Source organism: Petaurus breviceps, unplaced genomic scaffold, assembly GCF_028583685.1.
Source record: "Petaurus breviceps papuanus isolate PSGF00001 unplaced genomic scaffold, PetGlider_PUasm1.0 90977, whole genome shotgun sequence".
In the NCBI taxonomy this organism is placed as follows: Eukaryota; Metazoa; Chordata; class Mammalia; order Diprotodontia; family Petauridae; genus Petaurus; species Petaurus breviceps.
This window is the reverse complement of record NW_027187391.1, coordinates 25,665,372-25,685,621: the sequence shown is the minus strand read 5'-3', so window position 1 is coordinate 25,685,621 and position 20,250 is coordinate 25,665,372. Positions and strand designations below refer to the sequence as shown.

General features: G+C 36.3%; 1 protein-coding gene across 36 annotated transcripts in view; it reads right to left on the bottom strand.

Moving 5' to 3' along the window:
• The window catches only part of TRDN (triadin), a 565,674-nt gene that overhangs the window by 39,934 nt on the left and 505,490 nt on the right, over nt 1-20,250 (bottom strand). For 31 of the 36 annotated variants that reach the window (XM_069076909.1, XM_069076882.1, XM_069076894.1 and 28 more), the window contains 4 exons: nt 17,492-17,536; nt 4,816-4,839; nt 2,390-2,428; nt 843-881 (listed from right to left, as the gene is read on the bottom strand). In XM_069076909.1, the coding sequence (XP_068933010.1) occupies nt 843-881; nt 2,390-2,428; nt 4,816-4,839; nt 17,492-17,536 (147 nt within the window). Of the gene's footprint in view, nt 1-842; nt 882-2,389; nt 2,429-4,809; nt 4,840-17,491; nt 17,537-20,250 lie in introns of those variants that run through there. The other 5 variants (XM_069076886.1, XM_069076902.1, XM_069076893.1 and 2 more) reach the window with 4 other exon arrangements.

Here is a 20,250-nt window from a genome sequence, read left to right as displayed (position 1 = left end):
TTGTGTGGTGGAGCTAATATTTGGACCACGACCTCTAACTTCAAATCTAATGTTCATTCCATTCTCTATACCACAAGATCTAAGTTATTCCTGGCTCTACCATTGATTTCTGTATTATCAATTAAAATTACTCTTTTTTCTTTGCCTCAGATTCCTTCATGCAAAGTAGGATAAAACTACTTTATCTAAACATGTTCAAAGGAATGTTGTGAGTTTCCAGTTTATGTTTGCATAGCTAATAAACAGGTAAATGGGGTAGCTAGGTGGCAGAGTAGATAGAGTACTGGGTTGGGAATCAGGAAGAATCATCTTCATGAGTTCAAATCTGTCCCTCGATACTTAGCAGCTGTGGGACACTGGACAAGTCACTTAACCCTGTTTGCCTTAGTTCCTCATCTGTAAAATGAGCTGAAGAAGGAAAGGGCAAACCACTCCAGTATCTTTGTCAAGAGAACCCCAAATGGAGTCACAAAGTATTGGACGTGACTGTAATGATTGAATAAGAACAAAACCAACAGGTAAATGTCAATGAAAAATTAGCATTTCTCAGAATTTTGGAAGAAATCATAGGACCATTGAGATCCCCCTCTGATTTCATGATTCTAAGACTATGGATCTAGTCATGCTACTGACACAACTGTTTAAATGTTAGATTAATGGGACATTTTTGTGTAACTAGATGTCATGTATTATATGTCATACTTGTGTTTTTTTTAAATCGATAAACACATTAGATACACAATTAAATGCAGTGTTATTTTTGCAAACAAAAACATTCTGACATTAAATGTAGCCATTTCCTGCTGAGTTTCTGACAAACCCTGTGATCCCTCTATTATTACCTTTGTGCTCTTTCAGCTGCTTCGTTGTAGCTGTTTTTTCTATAGAAACAAAATAACACGGTTTAGGGTAGAAGTAACACTTTGATTTAGCCTGTAAGTGTTGGAACTAAAGTTTCTGAAGCCAATGACAAAATTTTAACTCCTATTCCCTCAGGGAATGATCACAATTTACACTTATATAATGTTTTTCAATTATAAAATACTTTCAAAAATATAAATTAATTTGATCCATCCAGGATGTTCCAAAAGTATTAGTGAAGTTTTAAGCGTTAATAACTTAAGATTATACCAAGATTTTTAGGATAACCCATATAACAACTCTGTAATATAGAAAACACAAACACTAGATGACTGGGTAGGTCAGAAATTTCCAGGCTTTCCTCCAAAAACAGACAATCAAGATGGAATGAACATAGAGCAACAAAAGATAAAGGGATAAAGCAGCTGAACTTCTAGGATAAATTGAGAGGACTTCCGGAAAGACAGGGACTCCAGGGGCTAAGGTTTGGCCTGAGTGAAGTACAGACACCTCTGGGCTGACTACACTCAATCAACAAAGGGCAAGCCCTGAGGACAGCTCCACTGGGCAATGGACTAGGCCTAGTGAAATTTCATCTCAACTTTCACCTCACAAACTTTCATCTAAGGAATAGCAGATGACTGAGTGGGGGAAGCCTGAGGGATCACCCCACCTCCTACCCCCAAATGAAAAACTGATGTCAGGGTTAACAAACTTGTCCAAATTCCCAAGCTATTTGTCCTTTGTTGATTTTTGTTTTGTTTTGTTTGTAGAGGACTAATAACTCTGGGGTTGATGTCCTGACTCATGAGTGAATTAGATTTAAGTGAAGAACAGATGCACAGAGTTGTCAATCTCACTCTCTCTTCCAGAGTCTGAAATCAGTGGCAAGGCAAAAATCAGGATGACCAGTGATGGCCCAGTATGCAGAGGATGGCCTTGTTTTTTTTTCTAATGTCTGACCAAGTACTCAGTGCTACACAGAGCCTGTTTTAGCCTTCTTCAGAGAAGACACCAACCAAGGTCTTCTGACTCCAAGGCTAGTGATGTTTCTAATACAGCATAAGCATTGAATGAAAGGGAACTCATATCTTTAATGAAAATTTAGGGATGGTAAGGGCATGCTGCTTTATAACATAAACTTCTGACCTCTGTGGCTATCATCCATAGGTGACATCTGCCATTGTCAGAGTGAATAGAATCTTGGACTTGGAATCAGAAAGGCCTGGGTTGCAATCCCACCTCTGACTCTTAAACTAGCTGCATGAACTTTTTAAGTTTCATTCTCCACATTTATAAAATACAGATAAAATAACTGATACCTTCCTTATAGGTTTACTAGGGAGTTCAAATTGGATAATTAATGGATATAAAGCACTATACAAATGTCAGTAGTTGGCAATCATTGTTGTCCTGCAAAGTCACTGTTCATATTTTAAACAAAAATCTTAAAATGACCCATTTTTAACACTACATTTTCACTGGCCAAAAATATGAAACACACATATTTAAGATTTTCAGTCTTTACCTTTACTTTCTTTTTCAGGTTTTTCTAATTTTTTCTTGTCTAGAAAAAAACAAAAAGATACATGGTTAAGATTACTATTTTTTTTTTACTTGAGGATTACACACTCAGATACATGGATGGAAGTTTTTTTAAGGTTTTTGCTATGAGCTGGACAATATTTTAGGGATTACCTAACTTAATGTATTTTATGAATGAAGAGATTGAGACCCAAGAAAGACTTTGACTAAGGTAGCAAAAAGCAGAGGCCAGATTTGAATCCTGGATTTCTGATGCTGAAGACTGGTGCTCTACTTCTGTGTTCCACTTATGGATTCCATGGGCTTCATAGGCCTTTCATGTGTATTGTTTGATGTGTTGGTGAAATGAAGCAGTTAACTTATCTTTCTCTCATGGACAGAAAGATGACCTAGACTCTCACAGGGTTTGTCTCCCTCAGCAAAGTCAGCAGAGAAAATTCTCAGAATTCTAGTTCAGCAAATAGCATTTCTAAGTAATTTTCTTGGAACTGTTTAGAAAAGTTGAGGTAACCCTGATATAACCTTTCAAATGTCCCATTGTTCTCTGGGATAGTCTGACCTTCCCCAGAGATGAACTTTTCTACATACTAATTTTTAAAACACACGTTTTCCAAATGATCACTGGGCAATAGAGAATGAGTATCCCCTACAGAGAACATAGCCCCAGCTCAGAAAGAGAAAAAAATAGGAAATAGAATGAGGTTCCTTCCTGCTTGGGCACTGTTCATTTCCTGGAATGGGTAAAGGGGAGAGTTAATGGGATAAAGGAAGGAAGCAACATGATTACTTTAATACTATTTCCAAAGTCTAAATTGATTATTTTTTTTCAAGTTTTCTAGTGATCTTAAATTCAGCCTGCTGCCACTAACCCCATCCCCAACCCACTAAGGTATACTGTATTGGCTGTTTTTCATTTGTTTTCAGTTGTGTCCAACTCTTTGTGACCTCATTTGGGGTTTTCATATCAAAAATACAGGAGTGGTTTGCCAATTTCTTCTCTAGCTCATTTTAAAGAAGAGGAACTGAGGCAAACAGGGTTAAGTGACTTTCCCAGGGTCTCGTAGCTCATAAGTGTCTGAGGCTGGATTTGAACTCAGGAAGAGGAGTCTTTCTGACTACAGGTCTGATGGTGCACTGGGCAACAGGAGTACAAAAACAAGACAAAAACGACATAATCTTTGCTTTCAGGAAGTTCATAAATCTTTTCATTTGTTATATCTTCAACTCCAGTTAACATTGGTTATAGCTGTCTGGGCTTGGGTCATTGGATCCTAATATAGAGCTCAGAAGTCATCTAGTAAACACCTACCTCCCCTCTCCCCCCCACCACATCTCATATTATAGTTGAGAACCTGAGGTCCATAAAGGTATTAATTGTCCAAGGTCACACAGGTACCAAACAGCAGAACCAGGATTTGAACTCAGATCCCTGGACCCCTATATCCAGTACTCTTTACACTTAATTATTATCCCCCTCCTAAACTGTTAGTTCTACGAGGAGGGTGACTGTATTTTATTTCAAGTTTTCATATACAGGGTGCAGCAAGATGCCAAACATGGAGTGAATACTTAATAAGTTCCTGTTTGACTCTAGAAAAATTAGTTAATGCCTCTAGCCCTAAATTCACTCCTTTATAAAATAAGGGCATTGTATTAGGTGAATTTTAAGATCCCTTACACTTATAAATTATAAAATATGTGCTCATTTCAATTAAAATATTTATTTAATGTATTCTTTGCACAATATGTTATGCAAGGGAAAGGGAATATAAAGATAAAAATAAAGCAAATCTTACTCTTAGTTTCTTCCATTCTGATATTAATCCAATAAGTAAATACTAGAAGCCAAAATAACCAAACAATATGGCTTGAGATTACTGAGTTAGATAATAAAGTCCTTTAAGAAACCAGATTTTCAAGTAATGATACTTCTATATTGGAGGCTTTGTGTACTGAAGACACATGACTGAGAGCCATGTAATAATTAGATTGTATAATAATGAGATGATTCTGCTCTTTCCTAAATTCAGTTGGTTGGGGTCTAAGATAGACCAATGTAATATTAACTTCAGATCTATTAGGTATCAAGAATGATATTCATGTAGTATTCTTTGACTTATTGTACATTAACTATGATTACTGATCACATGTCTACGTAATCTCAACAACAAATAAACTTTCAAAAAGATTCATAAGGTCATTAATGTTAGTTTTACATAGAGCAAATGACAAAAAATGAAATCAATATGATGATAATGACTAATCATCTGACCATTTCCCTAGGTATAAGACATGTGAAATAATTCATTAATATATCCAAATATTTATTATTTTTTAAAAAAGATATGACTATATATCAACCTTAGAATTTTTTATTCTCTCATATCTTTTAGAAAAGCAAACATTTACCTGATTCTTTGATCTCAGCAGTCACTTATTTAGAAACAAGAATATTGAGAAAAAGAACAAAAGAAATGACAAGAATTTAGTAAAACATTTCAGCTAGACTAAAAATTTCAATGATTTCAACTAAAGAAGTATATTAAATAGCAAGCTAGTAATATTCATTAATATTCATGAATGAAATCAAAAGAAAAATGGAAAAGTTGGAAATCCAACTGTTACTAAAACAGTAATTTAGAATGTATTTTGAAAATAAAGTCATAACTCAAATAAGTAAAAAACTATCTATAAGAGTGTGGCTTAATTAGATGTGACTAAAATATGTGGTTGGTTTGATCAACTGGGACTTATCTACATGACCTATTGAATTGTTGGAACCCTATGATTTCAGTTCTGATATTCTTTGTTGTTCAATCATTTTCAGTTGTACTGACTCTTCATGACCCCATTTGGGTTGTTTTTTTTTTTAAGATACTGAAGTGGTTTGCCATTTCCTTCTTCAGCTTGTCTTACAAATGAGGAAACATGGTTAAGTGACTTGCCCAAGGTCACATAGCTAGTATTTGAGGCCAGGTTTGCACATAAGAAGATGAATCTTCTTGACTCCAGACCTAGCACTCTATCCATTGCACCACCTAGTTCTGATATCCATATAGTACACATTTGCCTCCCAAACTGGTTTTGCCATAGTTATTCACACTTAGATTTTTTTCAACCACCTACAATTTTCCCAACATTCTGTTATCAAAACATGAAGATTCTGTCATCTCACCAATTTAGAGTCAGCAGAGCACAATGGGGAGAGTGTATGACTTGGAATCAGGAAGGACTGGGCTGGATCACACCTCAGACACTTGCTAATGTACTGAAGTAGTGTGTGTGTGTGTGTGTGTGTGTGTGTGTATGAGCCATTATTTTAAGTCAATGTTGCATGCTTGTATGAAATAGTATTTTTAACAATGTTTTAAATGATGAATAATTTAAAAAAAATTAAAATGGATTATAAGAATCTGATATACCTAATGAATGGATATGTGACCTTCTTATGCTGAAGTTTTAAAAAATCAAGTATTGGGGCGCCAGGTAGCACAGCGAGCAAGAGCACCGGCTCCAGCATCAGGAAGACCTGGAGATCGAATCCCGGGCTCAGACACTTAGCACCCACCCAGAAACACCTGGCCGTGTAACCTTGAGCAAGTTACTTAACCCCAATTGCTTAGGGGCAGCCAGGTGACTCAGCGAGTAAGAGCACCGGCTCCAGTGTTGGGATGACCTGGAGATCGAATCCCAGGCTCAGACACTCAGTACCACACTCAGAAATAACTGGCCATGTAACCTTGAGCAAGTTACTTAACCCCGATTGCTTAAAAAAAATCAAGGATTAAGGATGAATATATTTGACTAGCATGGAGAGAATTATTACAAAGGCTATCAATTTAACATTTTTCACAAGTGATTTCAAAGCAATATTTTCCTTCAAGATTTTTTAAACAAGAAGAGCTTACTTGGTATTACTTGTTTGAATCCCAATCCTCTATTTAAATCCACACCAGGGTACTTTTCACAAATTATCTCAAGTTATCCTCGAAATTGCACTAGAGGAACTATTATGTCCATTTATAAGATGTGGAAATTAAGGTTAAGAAAGGTCAAGTGAATCACCCAGGGCCACAATGCTAGAGACAGATTTTGAACTCAGGTCTTTCTTACTCCTACTATTCTATCCACAGTAACTAAGCTCCTTCTCTAGATCACTGGAAATGCACCTGTCCCCCACTACCAGTTGAGGTTCAGTTGTATTTTAGGAAAACATAGTTGAACTACTTTATTGTGTAGAGTTATAATGGTGCATCTGTTTAAGTCATTGAATTAGATTATAATATCAATTAAGAAGAAATAAAACATTTTTATCTCTGTACTTTATGAAGGGAGCATGAAGAACTGTTGTTCAGTCATTTCAGTTGTATTTGACTCTTTGTGATCCCATTTGGGGTTTTCTTAGCAAAGATACTAGATTGGGTTTGCCATTTCCTTCTCCAGCTAGTTTTACAAATGAGGAACTGAGGCAAACAGGGTTAAGTGATTTGCCCAGGGTTACACAGCTAATAAGGGTCTAAGATCAAATTTGAATTTCCTAATTCCTAATTCCAGGCCTGACACTCAATTTACCACACCACCTAGCTGCCTCCAAAAAAAAAAAAAGAGTTACTTAAATCATAATAGAACTGCTAGATACCCAAAGGTAAGTATTGTATTGTTTATTGTTTATTCCTTTTTCAATTGCTTGTGTATCCCCCCTCAACCTTAATGTGAAGTGTAATGTTCCATGTCTACCTCCCCCATCTAGAATATAATCTTTTCTTTTCCCTCCTTCCTTCCTTCTCTCTTTTTCTTTCTTCTTTCCTTTCTTTATTTCTTTCTATTTCCCTCTCTATCCTTTCCTTCCTTTTTTACTTTTGCTTTGTTTTTGTAAAGATAAAGGCAACATAGAATATGTCTTTGAATTCTACTGAAGAAAGGAATTTTATAAGGTTAAATCCTACTACTTCTCATGAAACTGCCTGAACTAAGTGGGTATAAAAGTTAATCATTAAAATGCTAACCTAGGGGCTGCTAGGTGGAGCAGTGAATAGAGCACTGGTCCTGGAGCCAGGAGGACCTGAGTCCAAATCCAGCATCAGACACTTAACACAAAACTATCCATGTGACCTTGGATAAGTGACAACCTCAATTGCCCTCCCCTCCCCACCTCCAAAAAGCCAAAAAAAAAATGCTAACCTAAAAATCATTCCTATTTTTCACTTTAGAATCATGATTCTCTGTACTTTTTCTTGCTTTGAAAATACTGCTTTTCTTCCCTTTAGGTCAAAGATAATTTTCTTTACAAAACTAGTTTTGTGGTATTGCAGCCCTTTCCACCTGCCCCCCTTCTATCTAAATGTCACAGCCTCTCCTCATTTTAAATGAACATTTAAAGCTACAAATCATCACTTAATAGAAATTGCAGTTTGTCTTTTTTTTAATTTGGTTAATATTCTGATTTATAACATCACAACAATACTGTTCTTTAATTAAAGTTACTAAATAAGGAGCAATTTACAATTTGTACCAATTGGGACAATAAAGTCTTTTTTTTTGTTAAGTGTTATGAAAATTTGGGAAAGGATAATCAAGAACAGCTGTTAAATTAGAATATGTTATTTTGCTTTTCTTATGAATTCCCACCCTCCCATAACTCCCCACCTTTTTCATCTTTTTTCACTTTAGAAGGTATCCTTTCAAGGATTTCATATAGCATTCAGTGTGTGTGTGTGTGGGGGGGTGTATGTGTGTGTATGTTTATTAGACATGTATGCTAAGAATATTTCAAACATGATTTACCTAATAACTTTGGGATGAAGCTAATAATTCACTTATATGATGATTTTATTTTACTGCATAATACATGCATTTAAGGGACATCATTGTTTTCCAACCCTTTCTAGTTGTCCTCTTAGTTTTTTACAAAATGAGATAGTTGGGGGTGATGGGCAGATGATCTCTAAGTTGTCTTCTAGCTCTAACATTCTTCAAGTGTAGACTTCAGAAAATCCCAGAGCCCCATGAGGCAAAATGTAGGTGTCCCTTCAAATATGAACAATTATTACATTTGTATAGGACCTTGCAGTTTTCAGAGTATATGTATGTACTGTTTCTTCTAATAAAATATAATCATCTTGAGGGCAGAATTTGTTTCACATTTCTTTCTGCAAAAATAGCACCTACCACAGTGCCTTGAATATAGCAGGTACTTAATACATGCTTGTTCAGTGAATGACTGTCTCCATGATTGAAACCCCATTCTTTACCCATTTTGTTGTACACTTAAACCTCTTTTAAGACCACCTCAAATGCTACCTCCTACATGAAACCTTCCATGATTCTCCTTGTTGCTATTAATCTCTTTCATGGACTTCATATGGCCCTTTGTTTTAAAGCTGTATAGTATACTCTGGTATGCTTATCATGTAATATTTTATTAGATCTATCTATACACATATAATATATGAATATATATTATAATATATATATATAATGAGAGAGAGAGAGGAGGGGGACAGAGAGAGAAAGAGAGAGACAGAGAGAGAGAGAGAGAGAGAGAGAGAGAGAGAGAGAGAGAGAGAGAGAGAGAGAGAGAGTGTGTATAGAGTATAACCCAGGAGTGAAAAAAGTTCCTAGGATTTCATTTAATCATGATGATTAGTCCATGTAGGCTTTCTTTCTTAGCAGTTGAATCTGGGTACAGAAAAATGACAGTATCAGACAAGATCTCTGAATTATGTAGATTCCAGATTCTTCTGGGAAGCAGGTTTCAAGAGCTGATCAGTCAGTTTCAAATGGGATTGGAAGGATCAAAGAACACCCAATCAGCCTGAATTTGGTGGAAAAGAAAGAAAAGGGCCCATGTGGATGAGTCTACCTACAATGGTATTCCTAAGCAAAGCAGTCCAGGCAGAAACCCTGAGGATTCTGGTGCCAGAAAGGTGAAATCTGCCCTCTAAAGGCTAAAGTACTCTACATGGTGCTTAATGATGTCAAGCTAAGAGGAGACAAGTAGTATTTTGCATTTTCCTCTGACTTTATTCCCCTACTTTGGAAAGATAGCTTCCTTACCCCATAAAAGTTTTGTTTACAGAGTTTTAGATGATTCTATTGCCTAATTTTCCATGTTTTACTATTCTGATTGAACTAAGTCCTAAGTCTATTTGACTTTAAGGTCCTACTTCATCTGTAGGAGAGTGTAATGGAATGAGGATGCAAGATATATTTGCATAATTATGATTATCCCCACTTTGATTAACCCCAGACTCTGAATTTGTAGGTAGCAAGAGTTTTTAGAATTGAGGAGCACTCATATTCTTCATATCTATAGTTATCTCTATTTTGCTTTTATTGACATGATGTAGAGTAGTGGATAAAATGTTACACTTAGAGCCAGAACAAAGTGAGTTCAAAACCCTCCTCATAGATTTACTATGTCACAATGAGCAAATAATTTATTTGCCCTCCCTGAACCTTAATTTAAATACAAATTTTGAAGATGAGATAATGTATGTAAAGAACTTTGCAAACCTGAAAATGGAATATAAATATGAGTTATTACTATGACTAGACTATGAGTTCAACATGACATGGAATATGACTTTTCTAAACTTTGTTTCTCCTCCAGGATGTAGCACCTAACATATGCTTAAGAAATATCAGTTGAATGAATCAATGTTCTAAATCTATTAATAACTTTAATAAATCATCTTTACTTTTCTTTTTAATATGTGCAATGTGTCATAAAAATCTCAATTAAACCAACACAAAAATGATTCTAAAATATATGTGAAAATATGAGAATCTTCTCTTTTGATTTTTACAAAAACTTTTAGCAAATCCAATTTGTTTCTGTAGGTAAATATACTATTAGAATAATTACAAAATTTTTTCATCCCCTGTACTACATTAGCATCAGTTGTAGTATATGTTTAATAGATAGCATTTACCTAATGCTTAAGATTTGCACAATGTTTCATATAGGTTATCTCATGAGCCTCACAATTACCCAAGGAGTGGGTGCTATTATAAACTCCATTTAACAGATAAAGAAACTGAGACTGGTAAATATCTGTGGTAAGATTCAAACTCAGGTCTTCTGGACCCCTGTTCAAACATTCTATCCATTTGGTTCCCTTTGGTTACCTGAATGTTAGTGCAAAGAATATGACATGATATAAAAATCAACCCTCCACCTTCTCCTAATGTAGGCTTCAACTTAGGACACAAAATATAGGTGCGTTGGGTTTATCTAGAAAATAGATGAAACAAAAAACATTAAAAAATGATCTAATATTCTAGCAATAGATGAAAGACCTGACCTTTATATTTCCTATTTCTGACATTTCTAGGAAAGGTAGAAATGAGGCTAAATGTGTATGGGGATAAATAGTAAGCTATATATTTTGACTTCCTTCTATGTTATTTTCCCCTGAAGAGTTTTACTGATGTAGGAAGTTGGGATTAAATAACTGGAGTATCTTAATGAGATCCCCTACTCTCAAGGTCTTTGAAAGTCTGCTCTTTGGAGTCAAACTATCATTTATGTTTTGCTGTGTAAAAGCACACCAACTTACATCTCCCTGTCCACCCCATCCTCTTTCCTAATGTTGCAACAAACATCAGCCTGTGGTCTTTTCAGAACTCTTTAAAAAGGGTGCTTTAATATTTAGAGTTTTTTTCTCTTCAGGAGTCTGAATAAAAGCAGTTTATTTTATCATCTGACAGGGAGAGGAACTTTGGTCAAGGCTAGTAATGATGAATTCTGCGGTTATAGCAATGAAATCTGGTAAGGAATTTGACCAAATTGATGCTCAAAATAAGGTTTCAATAAAGTTTTCAGAGCATTCCATTTCAGATTATATGTTTAAATTTTCCATTATCTGTTATTTTATCACCTGGAAGATAGTTAATATATTAATCACAGGGATTCTGAGACAATACAAGTTCCTAAAATGTCTTTTTTTATTAACAATTATTTCTTAAAAAAACATTTTCAATATAGCTAAATAGTTTTAAATGCAGATGAAGCTTAGGGGGCACAATAAATACAAGGTTAGACCTGGAGTCAGGAAAAGTTGAGTTCAATTTCTTCCTCAGAGAATTACTAGTTATGTGACCCTTGGCAAATTATTAAACCTCTGCCTACCTTTGTTTTCTCATCTGTTAAATAGGGTTAATAATGGCACTTAACCTCCAAGTTGTTAGGAGGATACATGAGATAATAATTAGAAAGTACAACACTATATAAATGGTAGCTGTTTTTATGAAAACAAATATATTCTCTTGTATTCTGATTTTTGGAAAATTGGTAATCCATATATAGAAAATAGTTCTGAAAATAATATTTTAATATAGAAGATCTCATTCCCTGACAATGCAAGATAAAAGAGATAGAGTAGGAAGATTTGAATATAGCCAAAAGGGAAATAAAAGTAATTTATATGCTGCTATTACTTCTTAATTTTATTATATCATAGGATTTTAAGGGTTCTAAAAAGAAACACACCAAAAAATCCCCATCTATTTCGATACTCTAATTTTACAGATGATGAAACTAACCCAGAGGGATTGTTACAAGATCACTTGGTTAAGTAGATAGCAAAACCTGAAGAAGAATCCAAGTCCGTATTTTCCACCTCATATTCTCTGCTCTTTCCCTTCCCCACCCCCAATCTAGTGTTTTTAATGTGTGTGAACTAAGGGATAAAAAAGCTAGACCCTTAATCTGGGAAATTAGTCTTCAGGTTTTTTCTCAGACTGTTAATGGCTGTGCTTCTCTGGTTAAGTTGATTAACCTTTTTAGTGTCTTAGGCAGCTACTTTAATAGTATAAATTGCAAAGAAGGTGCTGATCTGCATTAATAGAGGAAATTATTTAATGAGTGCTCTCTACTGATGGAGTCACAGGTAGGAGTGTGTGGTGTGTGTGTGTGTGTGTGTGTGTGTATTAGGGACATGAATCTTGGTCAATGTAGCAATACTGACAGCAATTAGCTGTAGCAATTGACCCCTGCCTCTACATTTTTTTTCTAGAGGTTTCTTGGGGTTTCTCTAAGTATAACTTGTATAGTCTGGCTGTAGTGGTAAAGGATGGAGGCAAGAAAAATTAGAAAAGGTGAATGGAAATGGAGTATGTATGCATGTGAGTGGTTTTATGAATGTGCGTTTTATCCCTAACCTCAAGAAGTCAGCAGATCTTCACAGCCATCTGAAGGAAACTTTTGTCAACTGGATATAATCTGGGCAGAACTTTTTTTAAGGTCCCCAAATGTATTAACTAATCCAGAGACATACTAGTTGTGGCTATTTCACTGCTATTATATTGCATATATTCCTAAAAGGAGGGGAAATAGAAGCAATGGAGACAGGATTGGTAGCAGACAGAAGGTATCAGATAAAATGACAGTGGAGAAGAAAAGCTAGGGCTCATGGCTCTCATACTGAGGAGTTCTTGGTTCAAGTTAGGAATTGTGAAGGCCAGAAATAGGAGTAGAGATGTATTAGATGGAGAAGCAAGCCTGAACTTGACCTTTTACTGGTTCTGTGAGTTATATAGACTCTTTAATTCTAATAGGAGGGGATTAACAGTCCAGTCACCCCCAGTTCTTTCCTGGTTTATCAAGGACCTCAAAGCTACATCAGAGCTACACATCTGGAAGACTGTACAGGTCCCTGGGAAGGTGGAGTTCACCAATTAGTCAGTGAATAAGCATTTCCTAGGCACTTACTATGTGCTACTAGGGATACTAACAAGGGCAAAAATGGTCCCTACCTACCAGGAGGTTATGCTGTAGTGGGGAAGACAAACAAGAAAATAATTAGGTTCATTCAAAGAGGTATAGGGTCCCTTAACAACTCTGAGTTCTTTTCTTGATTGGAGATAGCCTTAACCCTATCACAGGACAGTGAGTTAGGAACAACTATAAAGTCTATACATATAAAGGAATATGCTGCATTCTTGAGTGAGTGTTCTAGACTACCAATGGGCTCAGCTATGAGTACTTTTTTTTTAGTTTCTTTTTTTTAATGCTTTATTAACTTCTGATTTACATCATTCGTTTCCGCCAGATTTTGAGTTGCAAATTTTCTCCCCGTTTTCCCCCTACCCACCGCCCCAAAATAGCAGTCCCACAGGATATCCCCTCCTCCAATCTGCTCTCCCATATTTTCTCCCATACCCCTTTCTACTTTTCCAGTGGATCTCTATGCCTCAGTGCCTGTATATCTTATTTCCCAATTACATGTAAGATGGCATTAATAATAGTATATATATAATATATATATACATATACACACACACATATATATTTGAATATTTGATTTTACTTTCAATTCCAGATTCATTCCCTTCCTTCCTTGTCACCCACCCTTACTGGGAATATAAGCAGTTCAGTATAGGTTGTACATGTGTGGCTAATGCAAAACAATAACATAGTAGATATATTGTAAAAGACTGACTATATTTCCCTCCCTCCTTTCCCACCTCCCACTTGTTCTATTCTCTACTTTGATCCTGTCTATTTTCAAAAGTGAGTGCTTCCAACTTCCCTCCCCCACCAGCCTACCCTCCCTTCTATCATCCCCCCTCTCATTCCCTTCCCCCCCTATTCTCCTGGAGGGTGAGATACCCTATTTAATGTGTATTTCACTACCTCCTCAAGCCAAATTCAATGGGAATAAGGTTGACCCATTCCATTTTGCCTTCCTATTCTTCCCCTCCATTGTAACCATTTTCCCTTGCCTCTTCTGTATGAGATAGTTTACCCCAATCTGTCTCTCCCCATCTCTTCTCATTATATTCCTCTCATCTCTTAATTTCACCTTTTAAGTACCATTCCTTCCTGATAAATTGGTCCTGTGCCCTCTATCTATGTATACCTGTAAACATATATACACACATTCACATATGTATTCATATGCCCATATACCCTCATATATAGACAAATATATATTTCTAATCCCTTCAACTACTGAGAAAAGTTTCAAAAGTTACAATTATTGGTTGTCCACATAGGAATGTTAATGGTTCCTTTTCCCTGTTTACCTTCTCATGCTTCTCTTGCTTCTTGTATCTGAATGTCAAATTTTCTATTCAACTCTGTTTTTTTCAGCAAGAATGCTTGAAAGTCCTCTATTCCACTGAATGACCTTATTTTCCCCTGAAACATGATACTCAGTTTTGCTGGGTAGGTGACTCTTGGTTTTAATCCCACCTCCTTTGCCCTTGAGAATATGATACTCCAAACCCTTCAATCCCTCAGTGTAGAAGCTGCCAGATCCTGGGTTATCCTGATTGTGTTTCCACAATATTCAAATTGTTTCTTCCTGGTTGCTTGTAATATTCTCTCCTTAATCTGGGAATTCCGGAACCTGGCTATAATATTCCTAGGAGTTTTCTTTTTGGGATCTTTTTCAGGAGGTGATCAGTGGATTCTTTCAACCTCTATTTTGCCCTCTGGTACTAAAACATCAGGGCAGTTTTCTTTGAGGACTTCCTGGAGGATGATTTCTAGGTCCTTACTTTGGTCATGGCTTTCAGGCAGTCCAATAATTTTTTAATTATCTCTCCTGGATCTATTTTCCAGGTCAGTGGTTTTTCCCATGAGATATTTCACATTGCCTTCTATTCTTTCATTTGTTTGGATCTGTTTAACAGCATCTTGATTTCTCATAAAGTCATTAGCTTCCATTTGGTCCAATCTAATTCTGAAGCAATGATTCTCCTCATTGAGTTTTTAAGATTCTTTTTCCATCAGGCAAATTCGGCTTTTTAAGGCATTCTTCTCATTGCCTTTTTGGGCCTCCTTTGCCATTTGAATCAGTCTGTTTTTTAAGGTATTATTTTCCTCAGTCAGGCTGTTGACTCTCATTTCATAATTTTCTTGCATTGTTCTCATTTCTCTTCCCAATTTTTCCTCCACTTTTCTTATTTGGTTTTTAAAATCTTTCTTAAGGTCCTCTATGGCCTGTAACCAGCTTGTATTTTCCTTTGAAGCTTTTGGTGCAGGAGTTCTGACTTCACTGTTTTTCTCCTGTTCCATGCTTTGCTCCTTTTTGTCCCCAAAACAGGAGTGTATTGTTGGAATCTTCTGTCTGCTTTGTTTCCTTTGCCTGCTCATTTTGCCACTCAATTACTTGACTTTTGGGCTTTTTGCCACAGTAAGACTCTGCCACCAGACAGGGGAGTTTTCATCCCAAACGCTGGGGTTTTCTCAGCTGCCGGAGGTATTAGATGGGTGCCCTCTCTGAGGTCTCCACACCCTCTGGCAAGCTGGACACACACCCCAGAACCTCCACCCTGGACTGCAATCCAGATCCAAGCAGGTTAAAGCAAGAGCGATTACCCCTCAGACTGGTGCTTGGTCCCCCTATACTCTGCAGGGCAAGAGCTGAAGCCGCCAAGTGGCGCTGGCTGGCTGTGCCAGTGTCTTAGCGGCTTTTCGCCCTGGGGGTAAAAGCCAAGCACTCCCACTTACTGGTCCCAAGGTCCGGACTGCACTGACCTCTCACTTTATCCTTTGTGTCTATGTGTTGATAAATCTGGAAATGGCCACAGCTGCTGCTGATCTGGAGTCCTTCTGGCTGTGGCTGGTCAGGCCCGCCCTGGGGCTAAAGCCTTGGCGTGGGGCTGGGCTCGGCTCCTAGAGCACTGTGCTGGATTCCTGCCGGCCTGCCAGACTGTCCTCAGTGGGAGGTTAGCTTCTCTGTGTCATTTTGTGGGTTCTGCAACTCCAAAGTTTGTTTAGAGTCCCCTTTTTACATGAATTGGGGAGGGTGGAAGCTGGAGCTGCGGGAGGGTCGTGCTTCTACTCCGCCATCTTGGCTCCACCCCCTATGAGTACTTTTTGTAACTGTATTTATAGTACAAATGATAATCATCGCAAGCATTTATATAATACTTTAGGTGTGCAAAGCTCTTTACATAGGTTAACTTGTCTGACCCTCAAAACAGCCTTGTGAAGTAGGAGATATTATCTCCATTTTGCAAACTCACAGTAAGCATGTAAGGCAGGATTTGAGCTCAGGTTTTCCTCACCCTAGCTTACACCCACAGCATCACCTAGTTGTCTTAAAATAAAGTGTATTTATATAGTGCTTTTAAAGCTTGAAAAACACTTTCCATGTCACCTTTTACGGGGAATTTTAAAATTTTCTTTTGATTATTTGGGACCTATGGCAATTCTTCCTTCAGTTTGGTTCATATTAACCTCAATTGACCAAATCCTGTCCCACTGCATGTGAAAATTTATGTAACAGCTTTATACACTACTTAGATAAGAAGCAAGAGGAGGAAACTGAAGTGTTTCTGACTCCTTGGTGACATGTAAATCCTCCTCCTAATTAGTCTATTTGTGAACTCGGTAAATATAGTTTAATCTGTAACTTGACTTATTTTACCTATAGAGTTTGTTTGATAACGTTTCTTTCCTTTGGGGATGTATAAGATTATGACTCTGGTTATTTAAGATTGTTCATCTTTTATGACATTTAAGGAAGTATGGGATGATAGATCTACCTAAGAGGAGTGTGTAAGATTGCAATATGTAAATTATTTCTTTGCCACTTTGATGTATTTTTTCCTATAAGGAAACTTGTTAAAATCCTACTCTCTAAGGTCTGAACATATGCCTGAGAACAACAATAAAATCTAGGTTTTTACCTCCATAATTTCTTCACTATGATAAATATATTTTTGGCAACAGTTACCCACAGTGTGAACTCAGAAATGAGATATTTCTCCCAGAACATAACTATAAATGTTCAATGTTCTATGCCTAGCTAGTATTATTTAGTTGTAAAGTATATATCCTTAGGGAACAGTCAAAAATGAGTCAAATTCAGATGTTCGCTGGGGAAAGAATAGTGGGAGCTAGGGGAAGAGAAAAAATGATATGAGCTGAGTAGTATGATTATTAAGAAGCCCACAAGATAAGGCCTCATCTTCATCCAGAGTTACTCTAGACCATAGGCTACATATATATGTACACATAGGCATGTGTGTAGATGCATGTATGCATATAGACATGTATGTATGTATATGCATGTGGATGCACACCCACATTTCAATAAAGGTATTAAATACAATGCAAAGTTACTACCTGCTTTTGCAGTTGGGGTTTCTTTTATTTGATGTTCAGCTTGTTCTAGAAAGAAAATAAGAAGAAAATATTTCTCAGTAGCTCACACTTTTATTTTTTATGATTTCATATTTAATTTTTTCCAATTACATGTAAAAACAATTTCTGACATTTGTTTTTTTTTTTATTTGAATTCCAAATTCTTTCCCTTCCCATCTTCCATCTTTCCCCTCATTGAGAAGGTAAACAATTTGGTATATGTTATATATGTATAGTAATGTAAAACATATTTCTACTTTAGTCATGTTGTTAAAATAGACCAAAAAGAAAAGAAAAAAAGTTAGAAAAAAGTGTGCTTTGATCTGCATTCAGATTCCATCAGTTCTTTCTCTGGAGATGAATAGCTTTTTCATCATAAGTCCTTTGGAATTGTCTTGAATTGGTTCTCACTTTTAAAATAAGCATTTCTTTTACATGTGTATATATACATATATATGTATATATATTACTGGCAGTTTCTAATTTACAGAGAGATTACACTTTAAAATTTCATTTGTAAATCAGCTACTTTTACTTAGAATATTTTTTTTTCCATAGGAATAATGTTTCAAATGGTAGTTAGCCCACAAGGAAGGAAAGCTCACATAACCTAACCCACAGAGTAGCTCAACTATATGTTCCTGGTAATCCTAGTTGGAGTTGTGGGTCCTGGCAGCCAGAGAGCCAGAGATAATGGATCAAAAACTGAAAACACTTCCTGTCCCTCTTTTGGTCATTGAGGCTGTTGTCATGGGCCAGAGTGTCATGGGCCCATTGGGTAGCCTGGTGAAGCCTATGAGTCCCTCCTCAGAAAAATGGTTTGTTGTCTACATTCATGTGGAAACATACGCTCAGCTTCAGTTAGAAGTTACTGAAAAAATGCAGTTTTTCCCATTCATCTTCACAGACACCCAATACATGACCTCTTGGTTTCATGAACCTCATGTTCAGAACCCTTTATCTAGAAACCAGTGTAAACTTAATCATACTGATATGTAATAGACCTTTGGTATTTTTAGAAGTACTTCCAAGAGACTTTTTTTTTTTGGAAGAGGAAAGGCAGGGCAATTGGGGTTAAGTAACTTGCCCAAGGTCACATAGCAAGTAAGTGTGAAGTGTCTGAGTCTGGATTTGAACTCAGGTCCTCCTGACTCCAGGGCCAGTGCTGTATTCACTGTACCACCTAGCTGCCCCTACCAAGAGATGTTTAATAGCAGAAAGTAGTCTGTGGAAAAATTTGGAGTAGTGATTATCACAAAGGAAAATGACAAAGTTCAGAAAGTATGAGAAAGGATATTTTAGGGAAGGACTCTTATTTACAGATGCAGTTCTCTCTTACCTGAATCCCTGACCTTGGGGACCAGTTCCTCTAAGGTTTCCTACTTCTATGTTTCTTCTTTACCTCCTGTTTCTTATCCAACATTGTCCCTGATAGCTCTTCACAGTGATTCCCATGAGCAGAGCTGGTAGCAGTTATTTTTAGATATGAATCCTTCGCAAGTCAAGTGTTTGAAAAGAAAAGGCTGCCAGCACTGAAGAATTAACTTTAATTTCCTGTTATGTAATCACACATGTATCCTAGAGAAAGATCCAGTCACCAAATGAACTGAATAAATAGTAACAATACTATTGGAAAATTAGTGCATTTTAATATATGTGAAAGATATGCTTAATATTGTGATTAATAGTGCATATCTTAGAAAAATGACAGAAGTTCTTTTTCTTTTCTTTTTTTTTTTGAGAGGACAGGATGTGAGGTTTGGGGAATGGAGGGTGGATGAAGGCCCTAAGATGAGATTCAAAGAAAGGGCATTTATTCTTATCACTCTATCTCCCTGCCTCCCACTCCCAGCAAAAAAAAAAAAAGAGAGAGAGAGAGAGAAAGAAATATCATGCAAAATCAATGGATGAGAACTCACATAGGACTTCAAATCATTCATTTACAATTCAACAAATTAACTTGTCTTTCTGAAGCACATTATGGATATTCTTATCATAAATATTAATTTCTTATCTACCTTAATAATAAAAATTACTATGAAAAACACCTGGTATTTTTTAGGTAATCAAAAGAACAAAGTCTATCCCAATAAGAATATTCTTCTTTTAATAAAGTTTATACTAATTTTTTCTGGTAAGATAGTAATACAAATGTCATTTTATAACATCATGGTGAGCCAAATAGAATGGAATATTATCCTCCTAGGACCAGAAAACTCTTTAGAAATCAGCTAACTTATCCCCTACTTTTACAGATGAGGAAATTGAGGCCCAAAGAAGAAAAATGTTTTGCTTATGATTCTATGGCTAACAAATGGCTTCCCTGGGATAAGAAGTCATCTCCTAAAATCAAGTTTTATGATCTGATCACTCTACAACAGTTCCACTTGGGTTGGGATTATTACTAATTTGGCCATTGCAATCCCTCCAACCTGCCTGAAAACTGTGAAGCAGGGAGAACGTTTAATAATTTGTATTTCCCTTAGTATCTTGTCACAGTGTTGTATACTAACGAGTGATTCATAGTTGTTATTCTATTATTTAATACTCCCAGCATCATATAGAAAGAAACTACAATGGTGTGAAAGAGTTTTACCAAAATAAATCATAAGCAAAAAAGGAAAGGGCCAATAACTTAAATATTAAAAATCCCCTCAGATGTCTGCATTTGCATTGCTGTGAAAATATAAACATAATATTAATACCACATGGAGGCATTCTGGAATATTGGAATGAGACCC